Source organism: Microtus oregoni, unplaced genomic scaffold (genome assembly GCF_018167655.1).
Source record: "Microtus oregoni isolate MIOR12 unplaced genomic scaffold, Mior012 000025F_ref0000491, whole genome shotgun sequence".
In the NCBI taxonomy this organism is placed as follows: Eukaryota; Metazoa; Chordata; class Mammalia; order Rodentia; family Cricetidae; genus Microtus; species Microtus oregoni.
In genome coordinates, this window is record NW_024543084.1 from 16,360,352 (window position 1) to 16,386,998 (window position 26,647).

Below are 26,647 nucleotides of genomic sequence, written 5' to 3' on the forward strand. Positions count from 1 at the left end.
AGCTGAAGCACCAGTCCCAGCATCCTCCATCCAGAGCAACTGTCCTTAGCCAAGCTGTTAAGGACCAGAGAGGGCAGGGATATGTGCCAAGATGACCAGCGCCATCAATTTAGGCTGGAGTACAGTCTGAAAATGTCTGTCTGGACCATTGCAACTGGGATTTTGTTATTTTTTTTCCTGAGTCTTTCTTTTCTTTTTTTAAAGGGAAAGTGTGAATGTAGTCTTCATTACCACAAATTGTGCAATTCCCATATTTGGGGAAATCATGGGATTAGTACAGAGTGGATGAACCTCAGCCTGTGAAAGCCTCTTTCTTGATCTTGGCATCTTTCCTGCCGGGTAAGTAGGATAACTTTCTTCTTAAACACAAAAGCGAAACTTACTGTGAAAAGACCAGACACTCCAGAAGTATTTGAAAGCCTCAGGCTGTCTTTCCATCTATGGATCAACACCACAGCCTAGAGTTTATCCGCATTGTATCTTTTTTGTTTTGTTTTGTTTTGTTTTGTATTGTTTTTGAGACAGGGCTTCTTTCTGTAATAGTCTTGGCTGTCCCGGAACTCACTCTATAGACCAGGCTGGCCTTGAACTCACAGAGATCCGCCTGCCTCTGCCTCCCAAGTGCTGGGATTAAAGGTGTGCATCACTACCACCCAACTGTGGCACGCCTTTTATCTTTACAAAACGGGATCATGCTAAATGCCCTACAATAATTGATTCCTGAGCCCTAGGACCTGGTGGGGAGTTGGTTAGAAATGCAGAGCTCCAGGCCTCACCCAGAACATTCGTGTCACAACTTGAGTGTAACGAGGACCGGGGCCTGCAGGAAGCTGCTGTGCAAAGGAGTGGGAGTGTGGAGGGTGGTGCTCCGCATAAAGGGAGTTCCGTGAAAGTGTGAATTCAGAAAGTGAACACGCCCTGACACACACTCTGCCCTCCTGCAGAAAGTGAACACACCCTGACACACACTCTGCCCTCATGCAGAAGGTGAACACCCCTGACACACACTCTGCCCTCATGCAGAAGGTGAGCACACCCTGACACACACTCTGCCCTCATGCAGAAGGTGAGCACACCCTGACACACACTCTGTCCTCATGCAGAAGGTGAGCACACCCTGACACACACTCTGCCCTCATGCAGAAGGTGAACACCCCTGACACACACTCTGCCCTCATGCAGAAGGTGAGCACACCCTGACACACACTCTGCCCTCATGCAGAAGGTGAGCACACCCTGACACACACTCTGCCCTCATGCAGAAGGTGAGCACACCCTGACACACACTCTGCCCTCATGCAGAAGGTGAACACCCCTGACACACACTCTGCCCTCATGCAGAAGGTGAACACCCCTGACACACACTCTGCCCTCATGCAGAAGGTGAGCACACCCTGACACACACTCTGCCCTCATGCAGAAGGTGAACACTCCCTGACACACACTCTGCCCTCATGTAGAAAGTGAATACTCCCAGACACACACTCTGCCCTCATGCAGAAAGTGAATACTCCCTGACACACACTCTGCCCTCATGCAGAAAGTGAATACTCCCTGACACACACTCTGCCCTCATGCAGAAAGTGAATACTCCCAGACACACACTTTGCCCTCGTGCTCTCTGTATGGTTTTGAAGAGGCCAAAAGAGGGCTGCTGCAGAGAGGCCCCCAGGCTCAAAGAAGCTGGGCACTCTGAGGGACAATACATCCATCCAATCAGAGCCCCCAGAAACACCAAATGTTTTGGCCCTCTGCTCTGAATTTTGGGAAGGGAGAATGCTTGCTGAGCTCCCGAAGTTGGACTGCCATGGAGCTCAGTTATTAATAGAAACTCTCCATACGTGTTCCTTCCAGCCAGTGACTATGTTCGGTGACTCCCCTGACAGTGTCTCAGAACTTTTAGTAGCTTGCTGTGATAGATGAGGGAAATGAGGTGCAGAGATACTACTGAGGAATGTGTCCAAGGTCACAAGGCCAAGCAGAGTTGGGGACTGGAGAGAAGGCTCAGCAGTTAAGAGCACTGGCTGCTCTTCCAGAGGTCCTGAGTTCAATTCCCAGCAACCACATGGTGGCTCACGACCATCTGTAATGAGATCTGATGCCTTCTTCTGGTCTGCAGGCAGAACACTGTATACATAATAAATAAATTAATTAATTAAAAAAGAAATGACAGAGTCAAGCTGTCAGTAGAGGGGTGTGGCCCACAGCATTGTCTGCATTGCATTGGAAGTCTATGAAGTGTGTGTGTGTGTGTGTGTGTGTGTGTGTGTGTGTGTACAGAAGCTAGAGGAGAAACTCACATGGTGTCCTCATCTGCCATCCACCTTGTTTTTTGAGACAGGCTCTCTCATCAGCCTTGGTCTCATCAAGTCGGTAGTAACTGACACCTTGCCCCATCGTCCTTCTCTGCACTGGAGTTACAAGCATGTACCTCCATGACTGACTCTCTTATGTGTTGTGGGCTTCCAATTGCCATCCTTAGGCTTACAAGGCAAGCACTTTAAAGACTGAGCTATGTATTTTGAGTGCACATAAAATCATACAGCAGCCTCCTGTTACGTGTGCACAGCAGATACTGAAAAAAAAATCAGTTGAGGGCCAGAGAGATGTCTCAGCATGTGAAGGGCTTTCCACCAAGCCTGCCTAGCTGAGTTTGGTAGAGAAGGAGAGCTGACTTCCTCAGGTTGTCCTCCAACTTTGACACAAACTCATGGACACCCTCCCACCCACACCCATAGACACACACAAACAAAAAAATAACAATGAAGGAAACCACACCAGCTGATTGGAACATTTGATTTGATCTTCAGATAAAAGCCCCTAGAGCAAGCCCTTGTATTTAGCCATTCAATTTTCTCTGGGCCTGGCATTTGGATCTATCATTCATTGTGTTTTCTTCAACGCACAGCAATCAATGTCTATTTGGTGGCAGAACTCATGCAAGACACTGGACTATGAAGGGGTTAATAAGATACAAGGCTCATCCTATTGCAGCAGGGATTCCCAGGGGAGAACTAGATGTGCCCAGCAGACCGGGCACATGGAGCAGGAGCACTGTGGTTCTCTGAATATGCAAGGTCCCCATAGGCTCTTATATTTGGGCGCTTGGTCATTAGGGAGTAATGATACTTGACAGGGATTAGGAGGTGTGTCCTTGTCGGAGTAGGTGTGGCCTTCTTGGAGGAAATGTGTCACTAGGAGTGGGCTTTGGGTTTCAAATACTCAAGCCCAGCCCAGAGTCTCTCTCTTCCTGATGCCTCTGATACAGATGTAGAACTCTGAACTCCTTCCCCAGCACTGTGTCTGATTGTATGACAGCAATGGACTAAAACCCTGAATCTGTAAGCCAGCCCCAATTAAATATTTTCTTTTACAAAAGTTGCCAGGTTGTGCCAGGCAGTGGTGGCATACGCCTTTAATCCCAGCACAAAGGCAGGCAGATCTCGGTGAGTTCAAGGCCAGCTTTATCTACAAAGTGAGATCCAGGACAGCTAAGACTGTCACACAGAGAAACCCTGTCTTAAAAAAACAGTAAAAGAGATGCTATGGTCATGGTATCTCTTCACAGCAAGAGAAACCCTAAGACAGACACCCAGGACAGGGGCACTGCAGGGGAAGCCCCTGAGCCAGGCTGAGGCATGCACAGTGCCCTCCTCATCAAGGCTGGGAGGCTGGGGACAAAGGCATTCTTGGAGTTTGGGTGAGTTGCTGGTCTAGGTGTCTGCATTTGCCGTGTCCCGTGCCGTGGAGAGCACTCCCCACGAGCCTGGGAGAGGGCCTGACTTACTGCTGATTCTGCACTGCTGATGCATGAAGCCAGTCGTCTGGTGTTCGTGTCCCTTCTCTCTAGACTGCTTTGTGGTCTGATGACTTAGAGCAGCCACTTCACCTCTGCGAGCTTCAGCTCTAACTTTTTGTAAAAGGGGATGGATAATAAAATCTCTGAGTTTCAGGATCCGGAATGGATGAAGCAAATTTGGGTAGAGAATCAATGAAACAACAATTAGCATAGCTGTAAGCAATACCCCCCCACACACACACACTGCACCCTCTAAAGGAATCCTTGTGTCTTAGGAAGGCATAAGAGGGTGTGGCTAGAGGTAATGACAAGGTATGTGGAAGGAAGAGGCTGTCACCCACAAGTCAGTTCTGTCCAGCAGAAATGACCAAAATAAGGCCCCTAATCAGAAGGATGCTTGCTCCGGAAGGTAGGGATGGACTCAAGGCTGTGCACATCAAGTTTGCCCCCACCTCTGTCCTCTCTCTCTCTCACCGTGTGTATTTATAGGAAGGGGCACAGGTGGGAAGCAACCATTGGCAAGGCCATGTGAGAAACACACCGGCTCACACTCACTCTGCCTCCTGCCCGGTGTGGAGCTTCTGCTGAGCATGGCCAGTTCCCAGGAATCCTGAGCAGGGCTGGAAGGTGGCAGGCCCACCTTGCTGTCTGTGTCAGTGTGCCCTGCTGGATGCCTGACTGGGATCTCCCCTGTAGGGGGATAGGTGTGGATGTCAGTCAAGGAAGAGCTGCTCGGTGGACCATCAACCCCAGGGACAGAGGGGAGGTTCTTGAATTCATGTACTGGGGTAGTCCATTTCTCCATTCATTCATCCATTTCATTGATTTTCACCAGATAAGTGTGATGAGCAGGAGTGAGAGGGATCTCAAGGACGTGGGGACAATTCAGCACCTTCTTTTGCCATCTGGAGGCGCATGATATCACTGGGGATAGAAATAGTGTGAGCTGAGGCGGTAGCAGGTTACAAACAAAGATGCCATATGGGGTCGATGACCACACAGAAAACAGTGATGGAAGCCACTATAAACGTTGCACGGGTGCTGGCGTGGGAACCTGCAAGACTAAGACGCTGCAAGGCTTCAGCAACAAGACACCGTCATTATTATTGCTAGCATCACCACTGTCAGCATTGAGAAAGGGTCTCTTGTAACCCAGGCTGGCCTCAAACTCTAACTGAGGATAATTGAGTTCTGATCTGTCTCCCTTCACTTCCCAAGTGCTGGGGTGGGGTTACAAGCATGTGCCACAGTACCTGGTTTTCTGCAGTGCTGGAATCAAATCCAGGGCTTTGGGGCATACTAGACAAGCATCCTACTAGTTGAATTATGTCCTTAGTCCATCATCATTATCATCAATATCAACCACCACAACCACAATAAACAAAGTCCGTTTATGTAGCCCTACCTGACCTAGAGCTCACTATCTCAGTGGTTCTCAACCTGTGGGCTGAGACCGCTTTTCAGGTCAAATGACCCCTTCACAGGGGGCTCATATCAGATATCTTGTATATCAGATATTTACATTATGATTTATAACAGTAGCAAAATTACAATTATGAAGTAGCAAAGAAATGATTTTATGGTTGGGAGTTGCCACAACACGAAGAACTGTATTAAAGAGTTGCACCATCAGGAAGATTGAGAGGCACTGCTCTATATAAACCAATGAGGCTTTGAATTTACACCAATCCTTGGGCTTCTGCCTCCTGAGTGCTAGGATTACAGGCATGAGACTGCCTGGCTTGACCTCAGTGTTAACCTGAAGAACTCAGGATAAGCCTGGAGAAATGGCTTAGCAGTTTAAGCACCTCTTCTTGCTAGAGGATCCAGGTTCGATCCCCAGCACCCACACGGCAGATCACAATTGCCCATAACTGCAGTTCCAGGGGACCCAACACCTTCTTATGGCTTTTGATGGCACAAGGCACGCATGTGGTGCACAGATATACATGTGAGGAAAACACATAAAATAAATCTAAAACCTTTTAAAACTTAGAGTAAAAATAACAGCTTTTCTCCAAGTAAAGCACATTTGATACAATATCAATCAAACTTCTGGCTGAATTTTAGAGGCAGCGAGAGGTTTAACAAAATTCTATATTCCATTTGAAAAAGATACAGGATCCAGAATTGGCGAGTTGTATTTACTTCCTGATTTTGTAGTACATTGGACATAACCAGAAGGAGCCGGTATTGACATAGATCCACTAAGTATGGGAATTCCATGATAAAGAGACTTTTCAAAACTCAGTTGCAAGGGCCCGGGGTCCCTCACTGGGCAATAACACTTGCTGGAACAATGGGTGCCCTGAGTTGGGTCCACAGAACCCATGTAGAGATGGAGAGAGAGAGCTGACTCTACACTATGGCACACATACCCTGCATATAATACACACACACATATATACACACAACACACTAGTAATAAAAGTTAAGCGGCAAGAAAGAAATTTCAACAGTTTTTTTCAGCTTCCACGGGGAAGGTCTTTTCTTTCCAAATACATATTTTTATATACATACATACATGTACACATGTGTGCATACACATACATTGGGAGGGGGAATTCTGCCTGCCAGAGGTTGAGCAAAGATAATTAGCCCCCAAAAGTAGACCCAAAGCCCTCCAACCCATGGCCCCAGCTGGCCTTCAAGGCTTGAGATCACACATATTAAAGTAGGAAAAAAAAGGGAAAGGAAAAGAAAGCCTTTCTTCTCATGATCAAAGTCATCCAAACCAACCAATGCAAACGGGGGCGGGAGAGGGGGCGGGGAGAGTGAAATCGCCTCTAGCCCACTACACACTGTTATTCCCTGCCCCACAAAGCTCAGTTCATAATGGATATGGAGTTTTGAGAGCCTGCTGAGTTCACACCATGTCATATTGTGAATATGTAACAACATTTGAAAATAATTTCTGATGGCTGTATGCTTCCTATTTGAGAGGCAGACACTATGGCTTCCTTAGCTTTTCCCTCCGAAGTTGACTGTTTTCCAGGCTGCTATTATACATAACGATTCCAGGGACAAACCTGTTGGCTTTTAAAGTCTTTTCTGATCATTTTCCTGGGCTACATTCCTACAAGGGGGTTAGTTGGTCAAAGGGCAAAGGGTGCTTAGAGCTTTGATAAACACTTGGCAGATGCCGGCCTGAAAGATGCGCGTGCGCACTCAGCTCGCGCTGGCTTCCCATCTTCGCCAGCACCAGCATTATTTTTAGTGTTTTCACTTTAGCAACTAGCTAAGCTCGCCATGTGCCGGCGTCAGTGCTAGGCATTATGTAATGTCATCTTCACATGCACCTACAGGAGGGGACACTTATTTTGTAGATCAAGAAGCCAGCGGAGAGGACTCCTTCAGTCCCTCAGGGTCTCGAAACCAGCAGGAAAAAAGCAAAAACAAAAACAAATAACAACAACAAAACCCTGACCCCTTCGTTACCTGCGCCTGGGTTCCCACCAGGCTGCAGCATTTGTTTGTTTGTTTGCCACAGGGTCTCGCTGGTCCAGGCTGGCTTTGGATTCGCGATTATACCGCCTCTATCTCTCTTGCAAGAAGCTCATAGGCTGGGGCCAGTATGCCCGACCAAACCAGAGTGCGTTTTCTTTTACTTTAAAATAATGATGTTATTTTGACCCAAGATCTTACTGTGCAGTCCCAGCTAGCCTGGAGCTAGCGATCTTCCAGCTTCTGCCTACCATGTGCTGTGCTGGGTTTATGGGCATTTTCCGACCTATAGGCTTACTCTTGTCACTTGCTCCCTTCCTAAATACCCCTGTCCCTCAAGGATGAAGCCCGTCCTTTCAGCTCGCCGTTTTCAGCCCCACCATCCAGGCTTCCTAAACACGCATCTCCCAGCTGCGGCTATCCTAGCGCCAGGTTGAGCACTTTGGCGCAATTAACCCCAACTACTGCTCAACAGGTCCAGGTGGAGTGAGACGACCTGGCACCTGTGCCTGCGGCACGAAGACCAGTCCAGAGCCTAGCGGACAGAGCAGTCACCTGATTGCAGCGACCGTGATTTGGTGTCTGATGTACCTAGCGCCACCGTGTGGCCGGTCCTCAAGGTGTGCGCTGGTGCAAAGTATGGGAATGACCCCTGAGCCAGGGAACAGACAGGAAAATGGTATTGCCAAAACTATTTGGGATGAGGGAGTCCTCGGTATCAGGATCGGTCTAGGGGCAGGATGAGAGAGTCATTAAGCAAAATTATAACTGGGCCAGTACTGATTGTAGAGGCAGGCGGATCTCTGTGAGTTCGAGACCAGCCTGGTCTACAAAGTGAGTTCGAGGCCAGCCACAACTACATAATGAAACAGAAAGGAAAATCAGGAGCTGGAGAGCTTGTTCAGTGGTTAAGAACATTTGTTGCAGCCGGGCGATGGTGGTGCACGCCTTTAATCCCAGCACTCAGGAGGCAGAGGCAGGCAGATCTCTGTGAGTTCGAGACCAGCCTGGTCTACAGAGCTAGTTCCAGGACAGGCTCCAAAGCCACAGAGAAACCCTGTCTCGAAAACAAAAAGAACATTTTGTTGCTCTTCCAGAGGACCCAGTTTCGTTTTCCAGCACCCATTTGATAGCTCACAACCACCAATAAACACCACTTCCTAGAGGATCAGATGTCCTCTTTAGACGTCCGTGGGCACTAGGCACCCCCCCACACACACACAGTACACGCACAAACACAGTACACGCACGTAATACAGGCAAAACATTCATATGCAGGACACATGAAATAAAAATAAACCTAAATAAAATGGGGGCAGGGGTGGAGAGATGGTTGAGAGCACTTGTTCTTGCAGAGGACCTAGGTTCAATCCGTAGAACCCACAAGATGGTTCACAAGTGTTCGCACCTCTAGTTTCAGGATGTACATGATGTACAGACAAAACACACACAAAAAATAACTCTTTAAAAAACAAGACTATAAAAGAAAAACTGAATTCACACACACACACACACACACACACACACACACACACACCTCGCTCCCTTTGGGGACCCAGCCATGACAAGCTCAAAAGAGACCCGAGTCTCAATTATCCCTAAGGCAATACCTAGTTGCAAGAAAGACCACAAACTGAGATTATCCAGGCACCACCCAGGAACAGATCATCCAAAGGAAATTCCTAACGTTCCAAACGTTGTAGATAGGGTCACCTGCCAGTACACCCCCATCGCTTTTCACCAGGACACCCCTAGACAATTGTCAGCCAATCAGGGTCCTGAATCTTAGAAATCCCTCACCCCTACCTTTGCTACTACAAAAACCCAACTCTGAGCTAGGGGCTCTCTGATCATTACAAGATGTTAGACACGTGGAGAGACAGAGTTTGCAAACTTGTGTAAGAATAAAGGCTCTTTGCTTTTACATACAGGACACGGTCTCCTAGTTGGTTTTGGGGGGACTCCGGGATCTGGGCATAACACTCTTCACGCCAGCTCGCTCCTGTCCCAGCCCCACAAGGGCTCAGGATCACCGGACGGACAGTAGTGACTTCAGAAGGCAGGCTGCAAATTGACCCTCCTAGAAGTCCTCCGCCATGCTCCTGCCAGATAAACAGACGAGCCTAGGAGCTCACAATCGCCCCTTCCCGATTCCGGGGCCTGGGAACCCAGAGTCTGCGCTGCCCTGCGCCTCCTGGCATCTGGGAGCCACCGTGGCTCCAGCGACTGAGGAGCGGCCGCAGCCCCAGCGGCTTGACCCGCGCGAAGCTGGTTCCCACGGCTGTGGCGGCCGCGGTGAGCCCTCCGGACCTCTAGAGGGCGCTCCGCGCAGGACTGCCCAGCCGCCGGGCCTTCCGAGTGGACAAGCTGCTGCCGGGTCCCGAGAAGCCCGCGAACCGGCGAGCCCGCGCCGTCAATTCTGCGGATGGCTTTCGCGTCTTCCGCCTTCGTGGATTGCTGAGAGGTGAGGGGTGCCTGCGTGGTGCTCGCCCTGGAAGCCTCTGTGGAGGGCTGGGCACCTGGGTAGAGTGGACTGCAGGGGTAGTGGTTACTGTATGGAGGCTGCAGGCTTTGTGTACAGGCGAGGCCACGGGATCAGATGCCCGGTGTTGGATATATCTGCGGGGAAAGGGAGTGGAGGAATGAGGGGCAGTGGAGGGACGTAGGGGTGTATTGTAGTGGAGGGAAGCTTTTCCCTCCTGTCCAGGAGAGTTGCTGGCTCCAGGAAGTGATGATTGCAGGAGAGAGAGAGAGAGAGAGAGAGAGAGAGAGAGAGAGAGAGAGAGAGAGAAGGTGGGGGCTAGGGGGCGGTGGGAAGGTGTTCTTGGGTTGGAAGGATGAAACCGTCAGAGTTGAAGAGATGGGAGTGTAGAGAGAGGTCTACAGGCAAGAGCGTTGTTCTTGGCAGCTGACCAGAACTGAAAGCGCGGGGGTCCAAAAGTGTCATTGTCTTGACAGGGTTGGGAGTGTGTAGACGTGCAGCCTAGCCTAGGCGTCTGTGGGCTAGGATGGGTGCTTTGGGAGGGGAGGGGGGCTCAACTGACCCAGAGTGGTGACCTGACCTTACCCACCTTCCCTCAGCAACCATGTTCAACCAACAATTCCAGCAGCAACAGCAACAGTTGCAGCAGCTGCAGCAGCAGCAGCTCCAGCAGCAGCAGTTGCAACAGCAGCAGCAGTTACTGCAGCTCCAGCAGCTGCTGCAGCAGTCCCCACCGCAGGCCCCCTTGCCCATGCCTGTCAGCCGGTGAGTTGCCAACTGGAAGAACGGAGGCTGTGGTCGCACTCAGACCCCTGTTTTGCGGTCCCAGGGGCATCCTTGTTTGAGTGTTAAGTGTCGTCAGTTTCCACCTCGGAGGGGTCTCCAGGTGGACAGCTTTCCCACCAACCCTCTGACGCTCCTGTTCCACCACACAGGGGCCTCCCCCAGCAGTCGTCACCGCAACAGCTTCTGAATCTCCAGGGCACCCACTCGGCCTCCCTGCTCAATGGCTCCATGCTGCAGAGAGCTTTGCTGCTTCAGCAGCTGCAAGGTATGACAGTTCTCAGCGTCCCATTTCCTCGTTTTCCCGCTCAATCTTCCCAGCTCACACAGTGACCCTGAGAGCATCCTTACGGAGAGGACACAAAGTCCACAGGCTACTCTGCTAAGTGCAGTTACCAAACAGTGCTGACTTTTTTGGCAGTGCTCAGCGTAACCCGCTGTCATGAAGATTACACGGTATTTGTCCTGAGTCACTCAGCATCCTGCCAGACCTGAGCCCTGCCTCCATGCATCCCTGACTCGGGCCTTGAGTGTGAAGCCTGTGCCCTTGCTTCAGTTTCCCTGGGTGGGGAGGAATCTTAGCCCTTCCTTCTGACTCTACTGATAACTGTTAGGGGAGGTACACCCATAACCCCCTCTACAAATGAAAGCAACGGCAACCTGAGTCCCTTGCCCGTAGTACAACACAGGTTAGCTGGTTAGATGGCCGTCACTTGGCAGCCCTACCAAGACCTCAGTGTGGACAGCCCACTGAGCTGACTTTCAGATGGCACATGGATCGCTGGGAAGAGAAAAATCCAATAGCGGCACAGTGTGTACATATAGATGCAACCTTTTCCTTTCCTGTCTTAAAAGTCATGCTTCTCATAGTGAAAATAATGTATTAAAACAGGAAAACAACAATAACAAAAAACGAAAGGGGATGGAGAGGTGGCTCAATGGTTGGGAGACCTTGCTGCTCTTCCAGAGGACCTAAGTTAGAGTCCAATACTCTATATATGGGGCAACTCAAATTGCCTATAACTCCAGCTCCAGGGGATCTGTCATCTTTATCTGGCCTCAGGGGCCATCCTCCCATATACAACATAATGGTACCTAAACACACACACATACACATAAATTAAAATTTGAAATAAATACTGAAAAATAAAGTCATTGAAAACAACAATACCCCAGCGGTAGGAAAGCAGTCACTCATCTCCAGGAGAGTCACCAGCCAATATTTTGGTATAGTTCTTTCTGTTGTTTTCTCTGGGAAGGAGCTTGAGTATAATTACTATGATTAATACAAGATCTATGTCATGTTTCTTTTTTATTTTCCTAACTTAGAATTGTTTTTTTGCTTATTGTTTGAGACAGGGTCTTACTCTGTAGCCCTAGCTGGCCTGTAACTCACTATGTAGACCAGGCTGGTCTCAAACTCACAGAGATCGCCTGCCTCTGTCTCTCCAAGTGCTGGGATTATAGGTGCATGTTGCTTTATTTATTTGGCCTTGCCATCCTGGAACTTACTATGTAAGCCAGAGTGGTATTGAACTCGCAAGAGTCTTCCTACCTCATCCTCCAAAGACTGGGATTATAGGTATGAGCCAGAATTCTGGCTCAATCAGGATATTTGTGGTAGGTTTAATTTTTTACTAGAGGGATGTGCCCTTATGGAAACCTCAATTATCTGTTTCTCCCCCCTCACTCCCCTTCCTCATTGTCTCTTTTCTATCCTAAATACCATTGGGATGAACATGACATTTGAGACTCTTTTCTCATATTAGATTCCCAACATAAAGTGACTGAGTCGGGGGATGGATGTTTGATGACTTTTGATAAGTATTGCCAAATTACTTTCCTAAGGATTGGACCAGTTTGCAATGCCACCAGCCACGTATGACAGTGCCGGCCTCACCATGCCCACGGCAGCATTGGGTATTCTATGCTTTTTTATATATAACCTGTATAACTGTATAATATGTACATATAATTTACTAAGTTGGTTTGCAAAGACCAAGGCTGTGTCTTGAATGTCTTAATTTACACTTCATTGGGCGAGTGCAGCCAAAACATTTTTACACTTATCCATTAAACATTTGCATTTCATTTTGTGACTTGTCCATGTCCTTTGTCCATTTCTGTGGGAGAGCCCTCTGTCTTTCATCTTGCTGTGTATGGGAGCTGGTGGCTTTCTGCGACTGTGTATATGTCTTTGTTATACCTGTCTATCAGATATACTAGTTCATAACTTTGAAGCCTCGTTCCACAGATGAGAGGAGGGGGAAATGGTTTGCTCCGGGTCCCAGAGGTAATGCCGTAGAGTCTGGACCTGATCTCAGCTTTCAGCACAGCTGACCTGTGCCTTTAACCTGCGCTGCCCTCCCCAGCACAGCCCCTGAACCTCAGTGTGGATGGCAACTCTCTTCCACACTCGGGGCCGTCCCTGGGTAAAAAGCTGAGTCAGAGGAGATGTCACAGGAAATAAGATGGTTGGACCTAGGATAGATCTCTAGGGAAACAGGCGTCACAGAAGGCCTCCTGAAGGGGAGACAGGAAAGACATAAAGGGAGGTCTGAAGGATGCTGGGAATCGGTGGAGCACAGCAGCTTCCACAGACGGGGCAGCATGCCCAGAGGCCCTGAGCAGGGTGGTTGAGGGGCAGCACAGGCCATGTACCTAGAGCTCAGTGAGAAGCATGCAAGGGGCGGCAGGGCCAGACCCTGCTGTGAGCAGACTTGTTACTGAGCAGGGAGCTATAGAAGGCTTTGGGCAGGGGATGAGCTCAGAGTGTAGCTCTAGAGAGATCTTGTTTGCTGCAGTTCCGTGGAGGGATGAAGTGTCTTCAGGAGATGGGAAGCCTGGTCATAGGGCACATGTGTGATCTCTTGGGTATGGAGGATAGGGTAAGGAGGAGTGACAGCTAGCAAGCATCCCTCGGAGATCTCGAGCAAGCTGCTACTCCATTTTGTGTCTACGTTTGTCATCTATAGAAAGAGCCACATCTGCCCTGCTACCTGGCCGGCTAGAGGGCTGTAGTGACAAGAATATCTTGCATGGTGCCAGGGGCTTCCTTCTCATTGCTAAAGAGAAGCTGGTAGGGGACAAAGTGTGGAACAACAGCTTGCTGGTTCTTCTCTGGGCCTGTGCTGGGTCCCTCAAGGGGCCTTACAGCATTTCTGAGGGCTAGCTGGGGCCCGGCCTCACACACACAGCTGGAAGTCCTTTCTCACTAGTGCCCACAGCGGACCTCAGCTTGGCTTCACTTTCCCTCTGCTGCCCTCGGACATTGTCTCTGTTATTCCGATGATACTTTGAGGGGCCATGGCGTGACCTGTCTTCTCACCTTTTCTTCCCCACAGGCAACCTCCGTGCTTACAACATAACGGCCCCCAGCCTACCAGCACCCAGCCTTACACCTCCCCAGATGGTCACCCCAAATCTGCAACAGTTCTTTCCGCAGGCCACACGCCAGTCCCTGCTGGGCCCTCCTCCTGTTGGGGTCCCAATGAACCCTTCTCAGCTCAGCCACTCAGGGAGGAACTCCCAGAAACAGGCAAGAACTCCTTCCACTACCCCCAATCACAAGGTGAGTCGCGCTTTGGGTGGAACCAGGGAGGAGTCGGTGAAGGGGTGCCCCAGTGTCAGCCGGACTCCGTGTGTTAGGGCTCACCTGGCCTTTAGGCAGGTCGTGCTCCCTCATTGTGCCTCAGTGTCCTTGTCTGTAAGATGAAGGTGGCGGTATCTAGTCTCCCAAACTTCAAATACCTCTGTGCCCCTAATGGGACTTTAGCCATACCCAAATACCACTTTGTTATTATTTATGTACTATTTCTCTCTTTAAAACTTTTTTGTTGGTGCTTATTTGTTCATTTGTTTGGCTTTTTGAAAGAGGGTTTCTTTGCCTTGGTTGTCCTGGAACTCGCACTGTAAGCCAGGCTGGCCTGGAATTCAGAGACCTGCCTGCCTCTGCCTTCCAAGGGCTGGCATTAAAAGAGTATGCCACTACCACCCAGCTAATCTTTTTTACTTCATCATTATCATTCATTTTCCGTGTGCCAAGGTGGGCATGAGGAGGTCAGAGAACAACTTGTGTGGGTCTGTTTTCTTCTTCCACTGTGTGGTCCTAGGAACAGAACTCTGGCTATCAGACGCTTCTACCTGCTGAAGCATCTCACTTGCTCTCACTGATGCTGCTCTTTACATCCGCAATGTCTAGCAGAAATAAAACACGAGTCATGCATATGATTTTAAAGATTTAATAACCACATTAATAAGATTAAAGGCCGAGGTATGATGATGATACTCTAACCCCAACACTTGGGGGGCTGGGGTAGAAGACAGCCGCACATTCCAGCCATCCTGAGCAATGGAGAAAGACCTTAAAATTTTAAAAATAAATTCAAAGGAACAGATAAAGTTAATTATACTGCCAAGTGTAGTAATGTACACTGAAAATCCCGGCACTCTGGAGATGACACCAAAGGTTCCGGAGTCCTCCTCAGCTACATAGTGAGTTCTAGGCCAGCTGTCCCAAAACAATCAAACAAAAATGAATAAAGTACAGTAAAATTTACTAACATTTTAGTTAATCTAATATTTTAAAAAGATACCATTTTGATATATATTAAAAATAAATAAATTAGTTGGGTGGTAGTGGTGCATGCCTTTAATCTCAGCACTTGGGAGGCAGGGGCAGGTGAATCTCCAATTTTAAGGCCGGCCTGGTCTACAGAGCAAGTTCTAGGACACCCAGGTCTACACAGAGAAACCCAGTCTCAAAAAAAAAAAAAAACCACAAATAAATAAATAAATAAAAATAAGAATTCTTGCTGATTGATGATTGTTTGTTTGAAGAAACGAGGTCTTACCTCCTAAACTTCAAATGCTTCTGTGCCCCTTATGTTGCCCAGCCTGAACTCAAACATCTTGGCTTAAGTGATTAATCCTCCTGCCTCAGCCTCCCAAGTTCCTAAAACTACCAGTATATTTCACCATGTCCCATTTTGTCCAAAAAAAAAAAAAAGCCCCAAACCACTAAATGCTCAATATCTATTGTGTCATTAAGCTTCCCGCCTTAGCTGAGAGTCCACATCTCAGGTGTTTCCCTGAGGCTGATGGCCACTGTGTGGGACAGGCAGCTCCAAATGTCACTTTTAAGGTTTGAGGGTGTGCCTCGGTGGTAGAGCACAGGCTTGGGGTGTTGGATAGGAAGAATTTTATCACTGCCTAAAAGTTCCAAAACTGTGTAATCCTCATACATAGAGTAAGATAGAGTCCTGGGAAGGCAGGGTATTCACACAGCCGTCTAACGTCTCCAGCAGCTGTCTGGTGGGTCCAGCGGCTTCAGTGGTTCATCTTACCACGTGCAGAAGACTCGGGTCACAGAGAAAAACACAGACACACACACACTCACACACTGTCCTGGACAGACAGACAGACACACACACACTCACACGCTGTCCCTGCATGTCCTTCAGCTCTTTGTACAAGGTCCACTCCCAGGTGTATGCTGGGCATGAACAATGCTCGCTATTTAATTGCTTTCGTTCTCCCCCATCTGTAGGAAGGCATTTCCCTCCAGAGGGGCTCAGCCTGTATCCTTGGGGTTAGGCCTGGCACACCGGAGTCTTGGCTTACCTGCGCACCCGTTTCACATGTAGGAAAACTACAACTGACTCCTTGCGTCTCCCAGGGCAAGAGCTGAGTAGTTTGTAAAGAGCCAAGAGTTCTGGTGTGTTCACTAGGGCAGGAGGCCTCGGGAGCAGGGAGGAAAGCCATGTGGTTGGTCAGCAGTGCAGAGGTGGTATCTGGCCTGGCCTTTCTGTGGGTCTTGAGTGTGTGAAGACAAAGCAGTTAAGACTGGAACTAGGGAGACCCTGTCTCAGATAGATGGCAGTAACAAAAACCCGGAAACCTACTAAAAGGGTCTGGACCTAGCCTATGGTTAGGAGCTCCCCGCAAGAAGCTCTGAAGGCTGGGGGCTTGGCCAGAGAAAGGCCAGTGAGGATGCACAGAGTCAGGCTCCTGGTAGGAGGAAGGCTGGTGGGGGGTGCAGAAGAGGGGAGGAGTGGACAGTTCCTGGCCTGAGATTAGGAGACTCCCGGGACTAGAAAGCCTTCGGAGGGTTTAGGTCAAAGGCTCTTGCTGGCTCCTTAGGGAACAGGGAGTGGGAAGTCTAGATGACCAAGGGAACGAAGAGATTTTGTGGGTACCCAACCCAGATTCAAATGGCAGGCTGCTAGATGGGCACCTGAGACAATAACTCCTGAGATTTTCAGGTCGTCTACCCTTCAGTCCCTCGATCAGGGGGTGTTGGCAAGTGAGGTGGGGGTTAAAAAATGGATTCTAAAAAGAAGCAGGATTCTTCTTCCCAGACAGTGCCTGTGGGAGACAGGGAGGACCCCACAGAGGGGTCTGAAGAGGCCACGGAGCTCCAGATGGACACACCTGAAGGTGAGAAACACGGGCATCAGGGCAGGGGAGAATCCTGGTGGCAAGTGAGCCAGGGCCATCTCCTGGAGCTGTGTTCCCTCACCTGCCTCGATTGCAGACCAAGATTCCCTAGTCTCCCCAGACGACATGGAGACCCCAGTGCTTGACCCTGAGCCCTTTGAGGAATTAGAACCACCAGCTAAGAGGCCCAAGAGGTAAGTGCTGCTGCCAGTGTTGGGGCTCAGAGGCCTGAAGTTAGGCCTTGGCCTCTGGCTTGGGGGAGGGTCAGATTCATCCCTGTGTTTACCTGGGTGTGAGCCACCTGGAGGCCAGGCCGGGCAGCTAGAAGCAAGGGGGTCCTTGCAGAGTACATGGGTGCTGCTAGGTTTGGAGGGTTAATTCAAGACATGTTGCGTGGTGGAAGTCAGTGCCCTGAGTTTAGGTGAAACAGGAGTTAGGAGCTGGGTCATAGGCCTCTCGAAAGATACAGTTTTGATCTTCTTTGATTTTCTTGTTTGGCTTTTTGTTTTTTGAGACATCCTTGGCTACCCCGAACTCACTATGTAGACTAGGCTGCCCTCCGACTCTAAAGACATCCTCTTGTCTTTGCCTCCCTAGGGCTAGGAGCAAAGGTGTGGACACCACCACCTGGCTTTCTGATTATCTTTGGATCTTTCCTAGCTCAGAGGAGGCCACAGAGAAAGGGCCTAAAGGGCAGCCACAAGCAAAGGTCCAGCCTCAGACCCAGATGACAGCACCAAAGCAGACACAGACCCCAGATCAGCTGCCTGAGCCACCAGGAGCCCAAGTCCTGACACAGTTGCAGCCCCAGGTTCTGCAGCATCAGGCTCAGCTGCAGCCAAGGCTGCAGAAGCAGGCGCAGACCCAGACCTCTCCAGAGCACTTAGCACCACAGCAGAACCAGGTACAGTCGTGGGTACATTCCCAGCCCCCATGGCAAGGGCAGCTGCAGGAACCGGACCCAGCCGCAGTCCCTGTGGCAGGTACAGTTGCAGACGCAGGCCCAGACACAGACATATCCACAGGTATCCGCACAAGCACAGCCACAGGAGCAGCCTTCAGGACAGATGCAAGAACAGACATCAGAGAAGACTCAGGACGGGCCTCAGACCTGGCCACAGGGGTCAGCACCCCCACCAGCACAAGTGCCAGTTGTGGCCTGTGCCACAGAACCGCAGCCATCTGGTGCTACAGAAGCTAGGGGAGGTGAGTGAGTGTGGAACCCTGGCCAGACTCAGCCCTGCCCAACCCTTCTTTCTCCCACCTGGCACTGTCTAGCCTTGACTGGGGACTGAGGGTTGGGCCCAGAGTCCAGATCTGGGACCATCCTCATTTTGGACTTCAGGGTCTTGACTGTGGACAGAGAAGCAAGCTCTCTTAAATCTAGATCTTGGACCCCAAATGGTAGACACGCTGTGGGAAGGGAACATATCTGTCGTTTCAGGCCCAGAGGAGGCCTTGCCAGAACCAGTAAGTACCCAGGACAGTGAAGACACGAGCCAGGAGGCATCACCTGGTGACCTGGATGTGGGAGAGTGTGAAAAAAGAGCAAGAGAGATGCTTGGGGTGCGTAGAAGCCTGCATACAGCCACTAGATGCTGGTGTGTGTGTGTGTGTGTGTGTGTGTGTGTGTGTGTGTGTAAGCCTGCATACAGCCACTAGATGCTGGGGAGGGTGTGTGTGTGTGTGTGTGTGTGTGTGTGTGTATGTGTGTGTGTGTGTGTGTGTGTGTGTGTGTGTGTGTGTGTAAGCCTGCATACAGCCACTAGATGCTGGGGTGTGTGTGTGTGTGTGTGTGTGTGTGTGTGTGTGTGTGTAAGCCTGCATACAGCCACTAGATGCTGGGGTGTGTGTGTGTGTGTGTGTGTGTGTGTGTGTGTGTAAGCCTGCATACAGCCACTAGAAGACTCTGGTGATGGTCTGGCATCTGTTTGTCCCAGGCTACCTAAGGATTCTTTGTGTTTCCCCCTGTGTGGAAAGGACAGTGGCCTTGTGCCTGGCTGCATGAATGAGCCACCCGGTGCTTTCTCTGCTCCTGTGTCTTTTTTCTTAAGATCTGGATGTGCTTTTGGTCTGGCCACTCCACACTAGAGCTGCGAGTCCCTCGTGTGGTGATATCAGTCATTTTAGTGCAGAGTACCTTGGCAAAAAAACCTCCAACTCTACCTTCTAACAATCTTTAAGCCAACCTCTCTTCTTTCTTGGGTCTCAGTTTCCCCGTCCATCATGTGAGGGGTGACATGGGTTGGATTTTAGAATTAAACAGAGTTAGGTTGGGAGTAGTGGGTGGCACACATCTTTAACCCAACCCTAGGGAGGCAGAGGCAGGCTGATCTCTGTGACTTTCAGGCCAGCCTGATCTACATAGTGACCCACATACACACATAACTAGGTTCAAATCCTGGCTGTCATATTCTCTGTGTAGTTTTGGGCAGTCACATAAGAACCTAACCTCAGGTTCCCTGTCTGTCAGGAAACTTTGAGGAAACGATGCTGGCAGGTGTTCTTGTCGGGGCTGGAACACCATCAACACTCAGATGGTGGAAACTCTTGTCTCTGAATCTACTGTAGATGTGGGGGGCTGGGGGCTCCCTGAAGGTCACCATCCTGCAGAGCAGTGACAGCCGGGCTTTCAACACCACGCCCCTCACATCTGGACTTCGCCCTGGGGACTCCACATCTGCTGCCCCTGCCCTTGCCAGCATACCCTCCCAGCAGACCCTCCAATTCTTCTGCTATATCTGCAAGACCAGCTGCAACAGCCAGCAGGTACTCAGGGCTGGAGCGGGGGGCTCAGGCCTGCTAGGCTTGTGGGCTTACTTTCTCTACACTGCCCAGGGGCTGCCCATCTGCCTGGACATTTCCTGACCAGCTGGTAGAACAGGTTTTTAGGGTTGGAAAAGCTGGTCTGAACCAGTCAACAAGGCCTCCAGAAGTAAATTCCACTCTTGCGTCTTTTCCTCTTGTGTTTAGTGAGGAAAGCCAGAACCTACCTAACTGTGTGTCTTAGGGCCTCAGCACTTGACATTTGAAGTTCTGGACCCAGGTCTAGCCCAAGCTTAGTCTCAAGTGGGTTGATTCTAGGCTCTTGGGAAGCTGAGGCAGGGGGATGATGAGTTTAATGGAAACCTGGTCAGCTTAGTGAGAGAGAGCCTGTCTCAAAATAAAACATTTAAAAAGTACAACCAAGATATAGCTCAGCCCTTGTTTAACATGTGATGAACAGTATAAGTAAATACGTGGTATTCCTGGCTGGGTGTGTGTGGGCTTCCTGCAGCTGTCCTAGCTTCCTAGAAGATTAGAACAGGACCCGTAAGCATGTGAGTTTCAGATCAACCTGGGCAATATAGATAGAACTCAAGGGCTGGAGAGATGGCTCAGAGGTTAAGAGCACTGACTGCCCTTACAGAGTTCCTGAGTTCAATTCCCAACAACCACATGGTGGCTAACAGCCATCTATAATGAGATCTGGTGCCCTCTTCTGCCATGCAAGCATACAGGGAAGGAATGTTGAATACATAATAAATAAATAAATCTTTAAAAAAAAAGAACTCAATTATCTATCTGTAAAATTAAAAAGACAAACTTTTTTTTTAAAAAAAAACTTGGTGCTCGCTTTGGCAGCACATATACTAAAATTGGAACAATACAGAGAAGATTAACATGGCCCCTGAGTAAGGATCACACGCAAATTCGTGAAGCGTTCCATATTTTTTAAAAATCAATTTTAAAAAAGACTTGTTTATTTTTATCTTATGTGTCTGAGTATTTTGACATATGCCTTATCACTGTGCCACATGGGTCCAGTGCCATCAGATCCTCTGCAACTCGAGTTACGGAAGGTTGTGAGCCACCATGTGGGTGCCGGGAACCAAACCCAAGTCCTCAAGAAGAGCAGCCAGGGCTCTTAACCCCCGAGCCATCTCTCCACCTCCCCCCAGTTTTTTTTTAATGCTCTTACTTATCTCCGGTGACTGTTCCTGTTCTTCCCTGTGACTGTGGTCCTTGTGTGAGCAGGACCGTTTAGAGCCATGTTCCTTCACTACAGCGCTCCCAGAAATGGGTGTTTACCATCCTTGTCCTGGCCTGCGTGAGCTGTGTGAAATATTGCCACTGTGGGGACACATGCTGGTGTGACAGCGGAAGAAACGGAGGCAGGGGGTCCAGAGATGCCGGGTGGCATGGCTCATGGCCGCCTCTGCTTCCTTCACGCTGCAGGAGTTCCAGGACCACCTGTCAGAGGGTCAGCACCAGCAGCGGCTTGGGGAAATGCAGCGCTCGAGCCAGACCTGCCTGCTATCCCTGCTGCCCATGCCTCGGGACATCCTGGAGAGAGAGGCGGAGTGAGTAAAGGCTGGCAGAGGCTCGAGTATACTCTCCTGCCATCTGCCTGGGGAATAATAATAATAATAATAATAATTGTTATTATTATTATTATGGCTCTGCATTGATTGACTATAACCTCGGGCCTCAGTTTTCCCTGTCTATAAAATAGCCTGATGGGGGTGTAGTGACAGTGTCCTAGGGGTCCTTCCAGGCCAGAATAGAATAGTGTGACACCCTGTGTGGTTGGGAGGACGGCTGTGGTGCAGAGCCCTGCTCCTCTGGCCTGTGTGCCGGCGCCAACCGTAGAAGCCGCCAACCGTAGAAGCACCGTAGAATGGCAAGAATCAGGTCATCTTGTGGCCTGGGGTTAGACCTTCCCTGGGCCCTCCTTCTGCTGTTGGCATGTGCTTGGTCTGAAATGTCCACCCTAGAGTCTGGAACTAGCACTTGGGGTGACAAGGCTGGGTGGGAAGCTCTAGGAGCTGCCAGGCCCCAGTGCGTTGTCACAAGCTGAACCATATAGACTTGGGAACTGGGAGATAAGGGCTGTGTCCAGAGTGCCCCGCATTTCAGGGGACTCCAGGAGCCTGAATAACTTTTGAAGCCTCCCAATTTCAGAGTGTCAACAAAGCCAGCTATGGTACACGCCCTGTGATCCCAGCACTCGGGAGGCCAAGGCAGAAAGATCAAGAGGTTCTTGTTTTGGGGTTTTTTTGTTTTCTTCAAGACAAGGTTTCTCTGTGTAGCCCTGGCTATCCTGTAACTCAGAGATCCGCCTGCCTCTGCCTCCCAAGTGTTGGGATTAAAGGCCTGCGCCAGCACTGCCTGGCATGAGATCAAGAATTTAAAGCCAACTGCTTAACGAGATCTCAGAGTTGACTTATTCAGGATTACAGTAAACCCTGTTGGAGACCTTTCTCAGGCTGGACAGTTGTCTGTGTCAATGGTTGGGGGTTCTACTGAGGACGGAAGCCAGCAGACTCATGTCCGCTCTGCTTGTTGCCTGGCGGACAAAGAGCTCATGTCTGTTAGCTCTTGGGGTCAGGAGCTGTTGCTCTTTTCTTGTCTTTTTGATACTAGACTCCTGGCCCCTCAAGGAGGCACCGCAGGCTGACCCCCACCCTGGCTTCTGAACCACATACACTTCCAGAGCACTCTGGGAGAATGTAGCATCATGCCCTGCTTTGTTTTCATTGTGCCATTCAGAGATCCTCCACCAAAACGCTGGTGCAACACCTGCCAGGTGTACTACATGGGAGACCTGATCCAGCACCGCAGGACACAGGAGCACAAGGTGCGAGGGCCGCTCACGCTTCGAAGGCACCTGTGTGTGCCACAGCCAGGTGGGGGAGGGGGTCCGGGTGGGAGTGGGATGCAAAGTCTATTTTTGTCTTCATGTGACTATCACTCACGTGACTTCTGGTGAGTCAGTCATGTTCCTTTTGGGCTTTTACTTTGCCCATCTGTTCAGTGTAGGCACCAGCTCACCCTGCTATTCAGCCTCTACCCTACTGAGGTGTCTTTGGTGGCTGTCCTCCCTCCTAGCCTGTCTCTGTTGCCACCTACCTCCCACATAGTGAAGAGAACTGATTTTGCATGTCCTGTTGTAGGGTCAGAGCTGGGTTGAGCCCGCAAGCTTGACAGGTGAGGTCTCATTGGGCCACTGATAGGGTGGCTTGTACCTAGGAATGCTACAATGCACCACATGGCCTGCCTTCCTTTCCCCAGATCGCCAAACAATCCCTGAGGCCCTTCTGTACCATCTGCAGCCGTTATTTCAAGACCCCTCGAAAGTTTGTGGAACATGTGAAATCTCAGGGACACAAAGACAAGGCCAAGGAGGTAACCCCCACTGCCTGAGCACAGCATGAATCCATTCCCCAAGATCATAGAGCAAGGCCTAGAACCATCAGAAGTGTGTGGTACCTTAGCTGCCCATAGCTGACTTAAGTCCCTCGCCCGTGCCTTGGGCAGCTGAAGACACTTGAAAAGGAGATAGTGAACCCAGAGGAGGAGCACTTCATCACAGTGGATGCCGTTGGTTGCTTCGAGAGTGATCAAGAAGAGGACGAGGATGATGAGGAAGAGGAAGAGATTGAGGCTGAGGAGGAATTCTGCAAGCAGGTATGTGGGGTGAGCCGTTCGAGGCTATTGGGGACCGAGGGGCTGTCCTGCTCCTTGAGGGACCCAGACACTGTGCTGGCATTTGTAGGCACTAATACATGACGCAGTTATGGGCTGTGTCACATGGCCATGGAACTCGGCATGAACATTGAGTGACAGGTAACATATGCAAAGGCCTTAAAGACTGAGATACTATATGGGACAAGGGAAGGCAGAGGGAACAGTGCTTAGCAAGGCACAGAAGGCATGCTACAACAGTCCTGGGAGGCTTTGGGTAAGATTTCCCTGCTATTCTTTTTTTTTTTTTTTTTTTTTTGGGTTTTTGAGACAGGGTTTCTCTGTAGCTTTGGTGCCTGTCCTGGAACTAGCTCTTGTAGACCAGGCTGGCCTCGAACTCACAGAGATCCGCCTGCCTCTGCCTCCCGAGTGCTGGGATTAAAGGCGTGCGCCACCACCGCCCGGCTCCCTGCTATTCTTGGACAAAGTAAAAGAAACGCAGGTGGATTGGGGTGGGGAGGGGAAGGCAGTGGACTAGGAACTATAGCCCAGTGGTAGAGTGCTTGCCTAGCACGGGCAAAGCCCTAGATTCACCCCCCTAGTACCGGGGGAGGGAAGTCATACAGGCTCCAGCACGAAGGAGGCTGAAGCAGAGGGTTGAGAGCTCCATCCTGTGCTATATACCAAGACCCTGTCTCCAAAAAGAAAAAAGAAAGAAAAGAAAGAAAGAAAGAGGATGGAGAGATGAGTAGGAGGTGGTGAGAAGCTGTGCTGCTCCCAGAGGACCTGGGTTCAATTTCCCACACCATGTCAGACCGCTCCTGACTGCCTGTGCCTCCAGAGCTCTGGAGATTTGACAGACGCTAGCCTCAGGTACCCACGCGTGCACACACTCAAGTGTGCTGAAAAAGCAGCCTCAGAAAGGAAGTGTTTATTCTTTCTGGCTTGGAGGACGGGGCTAACTGGAACCCACAACGCAGTCATCAGGACACCTGGGAGGCAGGATCGGCATGTGCCGTGGCTCGGCTCAGAGGCCACCCTGAACGGGCTGTAAGCCAAGGGCATGGTTGTGCTCTGGAGACCATGTGTGCACTGCAGGCCCCTGACCTGTGTCCGGGTGGGGCCGGAGGCACCACATTTGAGCTCTCGCTCCCTCTCCAGGTGAGGTCAGGAGATACATCCTTAGAGGAATGGAAAGGCTCAGAGACTTACAGCCCCAACACTGCATATGGTAAGACCCCCAGCTAAGCCCCCAGCCGCCACAGCACCCCAGTCTAGCAGCCCACCCTCTGGTGCTCTTCTCTTCTCCCACCTAGAGCAGGTGAGACACCCAGCTGGTGAGAGGGACCTGGGTATGCAGCCCCTGTTGTCTGTCGCCCAGGTGTGGACTTCCTGGTGCCCGCGATGGGCTATGTCTGCCGCATCTGTCACAAGTTCTACGACACTAACTCAGGATTGCGGCTCTCCCACTGCAAGTCCCTGGCCCACTTTGAGAACCTGCAGGTGAGTGGCCATCTGACTGCCCTGCCCGGGGGCACGACCTGTTCATATTGGTGGGTATGACCAGCAGCTGTTTGCTGCTGTACCAAGGCAGTTCCCGAGCATGTTCCACTCTGGCTTGGCTCTTTGTGTTACGTGCTTGTGCGTGTTGCAGGTCCGGGTGGGGGTGGGGTGGGGGTGACGCCAGAGCCTAGAGAGGATCACACAAGAGATCATTACTGTTTAGGCCCAAGTGGGGAAGCAGCTGCTGGCCAGGCGTGCCCTACACTGCACCTAACTTGAAAACTTTTGTATCCAGAAATACAAAGCAGCCAAGAACCCCAGCCCTGTCAGCAGGCCCGTGAGCCGCAGATGTGCGATCAACGCCCGCAATGCCCTGACTGCACTGTTCACCTCTAGCAGTAGCGGTGGCCGCCTGCCCAGCCAGCCCAGCTCCCAGGACACAGCAAAAATACCCAGCAAGGTGAAGCCTGGATGCCCCAGGCCCCCTCCTTCCCTTCGGCGCTCAGCTCGCCTCAAAACCTGATAGAGGGAGCTCCGGCCAGCCAGCCTGACTAGGGCCCGGCCTGCTAATGTTTTCTAGGTACTGCGTGGAGATGTTCACGTGGTTGATGTTATTACTCAAAATCCAATAAAGAGTTGCTCCGCTTTGCAGCCCCCACCAGCACTGTGTCGGGGTGGAGACAGGGAAGGGCACCTACTCTCTGGACACAGTGTGGTGGAGGACCAGGAAACCAAAGTCAGGCTTCCTGAGATGCAGGGTCTCTGGGATAGGACTACAAGGGACTTCTCTGAGCCTCAGTTTCCCTCATAGTGTATCAGGGATAGAAAGGCAACTTGAGAGAAAATTCTTTTTTTTTTTTTTTTTTTTTTTGGTTTTTTGAGACAGGGTTTCTCTGTGGTTTTGGAGCCTGTCCTGGAACTAGCTCTTGTAGACCAGGCTGGTCTCGAACTCACAGAGATCCGCCTGCCTCTGCCTCCCGAGTGCTGGGATTAAAGGCGTGCGCCACCACCGCCCGGCTTGAGAGAAAATTCTTATGGCTGGTGGCCCTAGCAGATGGTCTTGTTCCTACCCCTAAGTTGCAGATAAACAAACAGGCCTTAGCAGGGTCATGTGACTTGCCAAGTCAGACTGGCCAGGACTTAACCCTAGGTGTAAATTCTTTTTTTTTTTTAAATATTTATTTATTTATTATGTACGCAATATTCTGTCTGTATACCTGAAGGCCAGAAGAGGGCGCCAGACCTCCCTACAGGTGGTTGTGAGCCACCATGTGGTTGCTGGGAATTGAACTCAGGACCTTTGGAAGAGCAGGCAATGCTCTTAACCACTGAACCATCTCTCCAGCCCCTAGGTGTAAATTCTTGGCCCGTGTGTTGGCCTCTGTCCAGCTGCATCTCACAGAAGCCAGAGCAGACATGGAGTTAAGATTTGGGACTGGGAGGGTCCCCTGCTGCTGAGGTTCAGCTCTTGATTGGCCAGGAAGGCACAACCCTTCTAACCCAAAGACAGATGAGCAGTGAAGGGACCCAGCCTTAGCTCTGTTGTTTCCTCATTTATAGAGAAATGACCTTCAGAGATAAAATGGCCTGGCTGTTAGTGCCAGCTGGGAAGACTAAGGCTAGAGTGGAAGGCACCACGGTTTACTGTCAGATCTTGGGACGGTTTTCATGGTGAAAGGCCCTAGTGCCCAGAGGCTGAATGAGCTCAGTCACAGAGCATGTCTGTCTCTGCCAGGCTGGGAAGCAGCTGC

The 26,647-nt window shown here is 50.4% G+C and overlaps 1 protein-coding gene, 1 non-coding gene and 1 pseudogene across 6 annotated transcripts; 2 read left to right on the forward strand and 1 right to left on the reverse strand.

The window, feature by feature from the left end:
- Nucleotides 1-205: 205 nt before the first annotated feature.
- Nucleotides 206-347, reverse strand: LOC121463176 (annotated as a pseudogene).
- A 9,219-nt stretch (nt 348-9,566) lies between these two features.
- Nucleotides 9,567-25,546, forward strand: Ciz1 (CDKN1A interacting zinc finger protein 1). Of its 5 annotated transcripts, none has more exons than XM_041674772.1 (18): nt 9,567-9,707; nt 10,325-10,490; nt 10,661-10,776; nt 12,357-12,428; nt 13,853-14,079; nt 16,853-16,946; nt 17,044-17,140; nt 17,607-17,850; nt 17,972-18,152; nt 18,391-18,512; nt 19,518-19,715; nt 21,165-21,289; nt 22,479-22,566; nt 23,001-23,114; nt 23,247-23,396; nt 24,555-24,624; nt 24,775-24,896; nt 25,192-25,546. In XM_041674772.1, the coding sequence occupies exons 2-18, from the start codon at nt 10,330-10,332 to the stop codon at nt 25,417-25,419; spliced, it is 2,409 nt and encodes an 802-aa protein (XP_041530706.1). In that variant the 5' UTR covers nt 9,567-9,707; nt 10,325-10,329; the 3' UTR covers nt 25,420-25,546. The 5 variants fall into 5 exon arrangements, with proteins under 5 accessions (XP_041530706.1, XP_041530709.1, XP_041530707.1 ...); XM_041674775.1 differs by having other exon boundaries at nt 18,391-18,416; XM_041674773.1 differs by having other exon boundaries at nt 16,868-16,946.
- Nucleotides 20,555-20,661, forward strand: LOC121463181. The gene has a single exon (XR_005976400.1). It is a non-coding gene; the product is annotated as a U6 spliceosomal RNA (small nuclear RNA).
- Nucleotides 25,547-26,647: the final 1,101 nt, after the last annotated feature.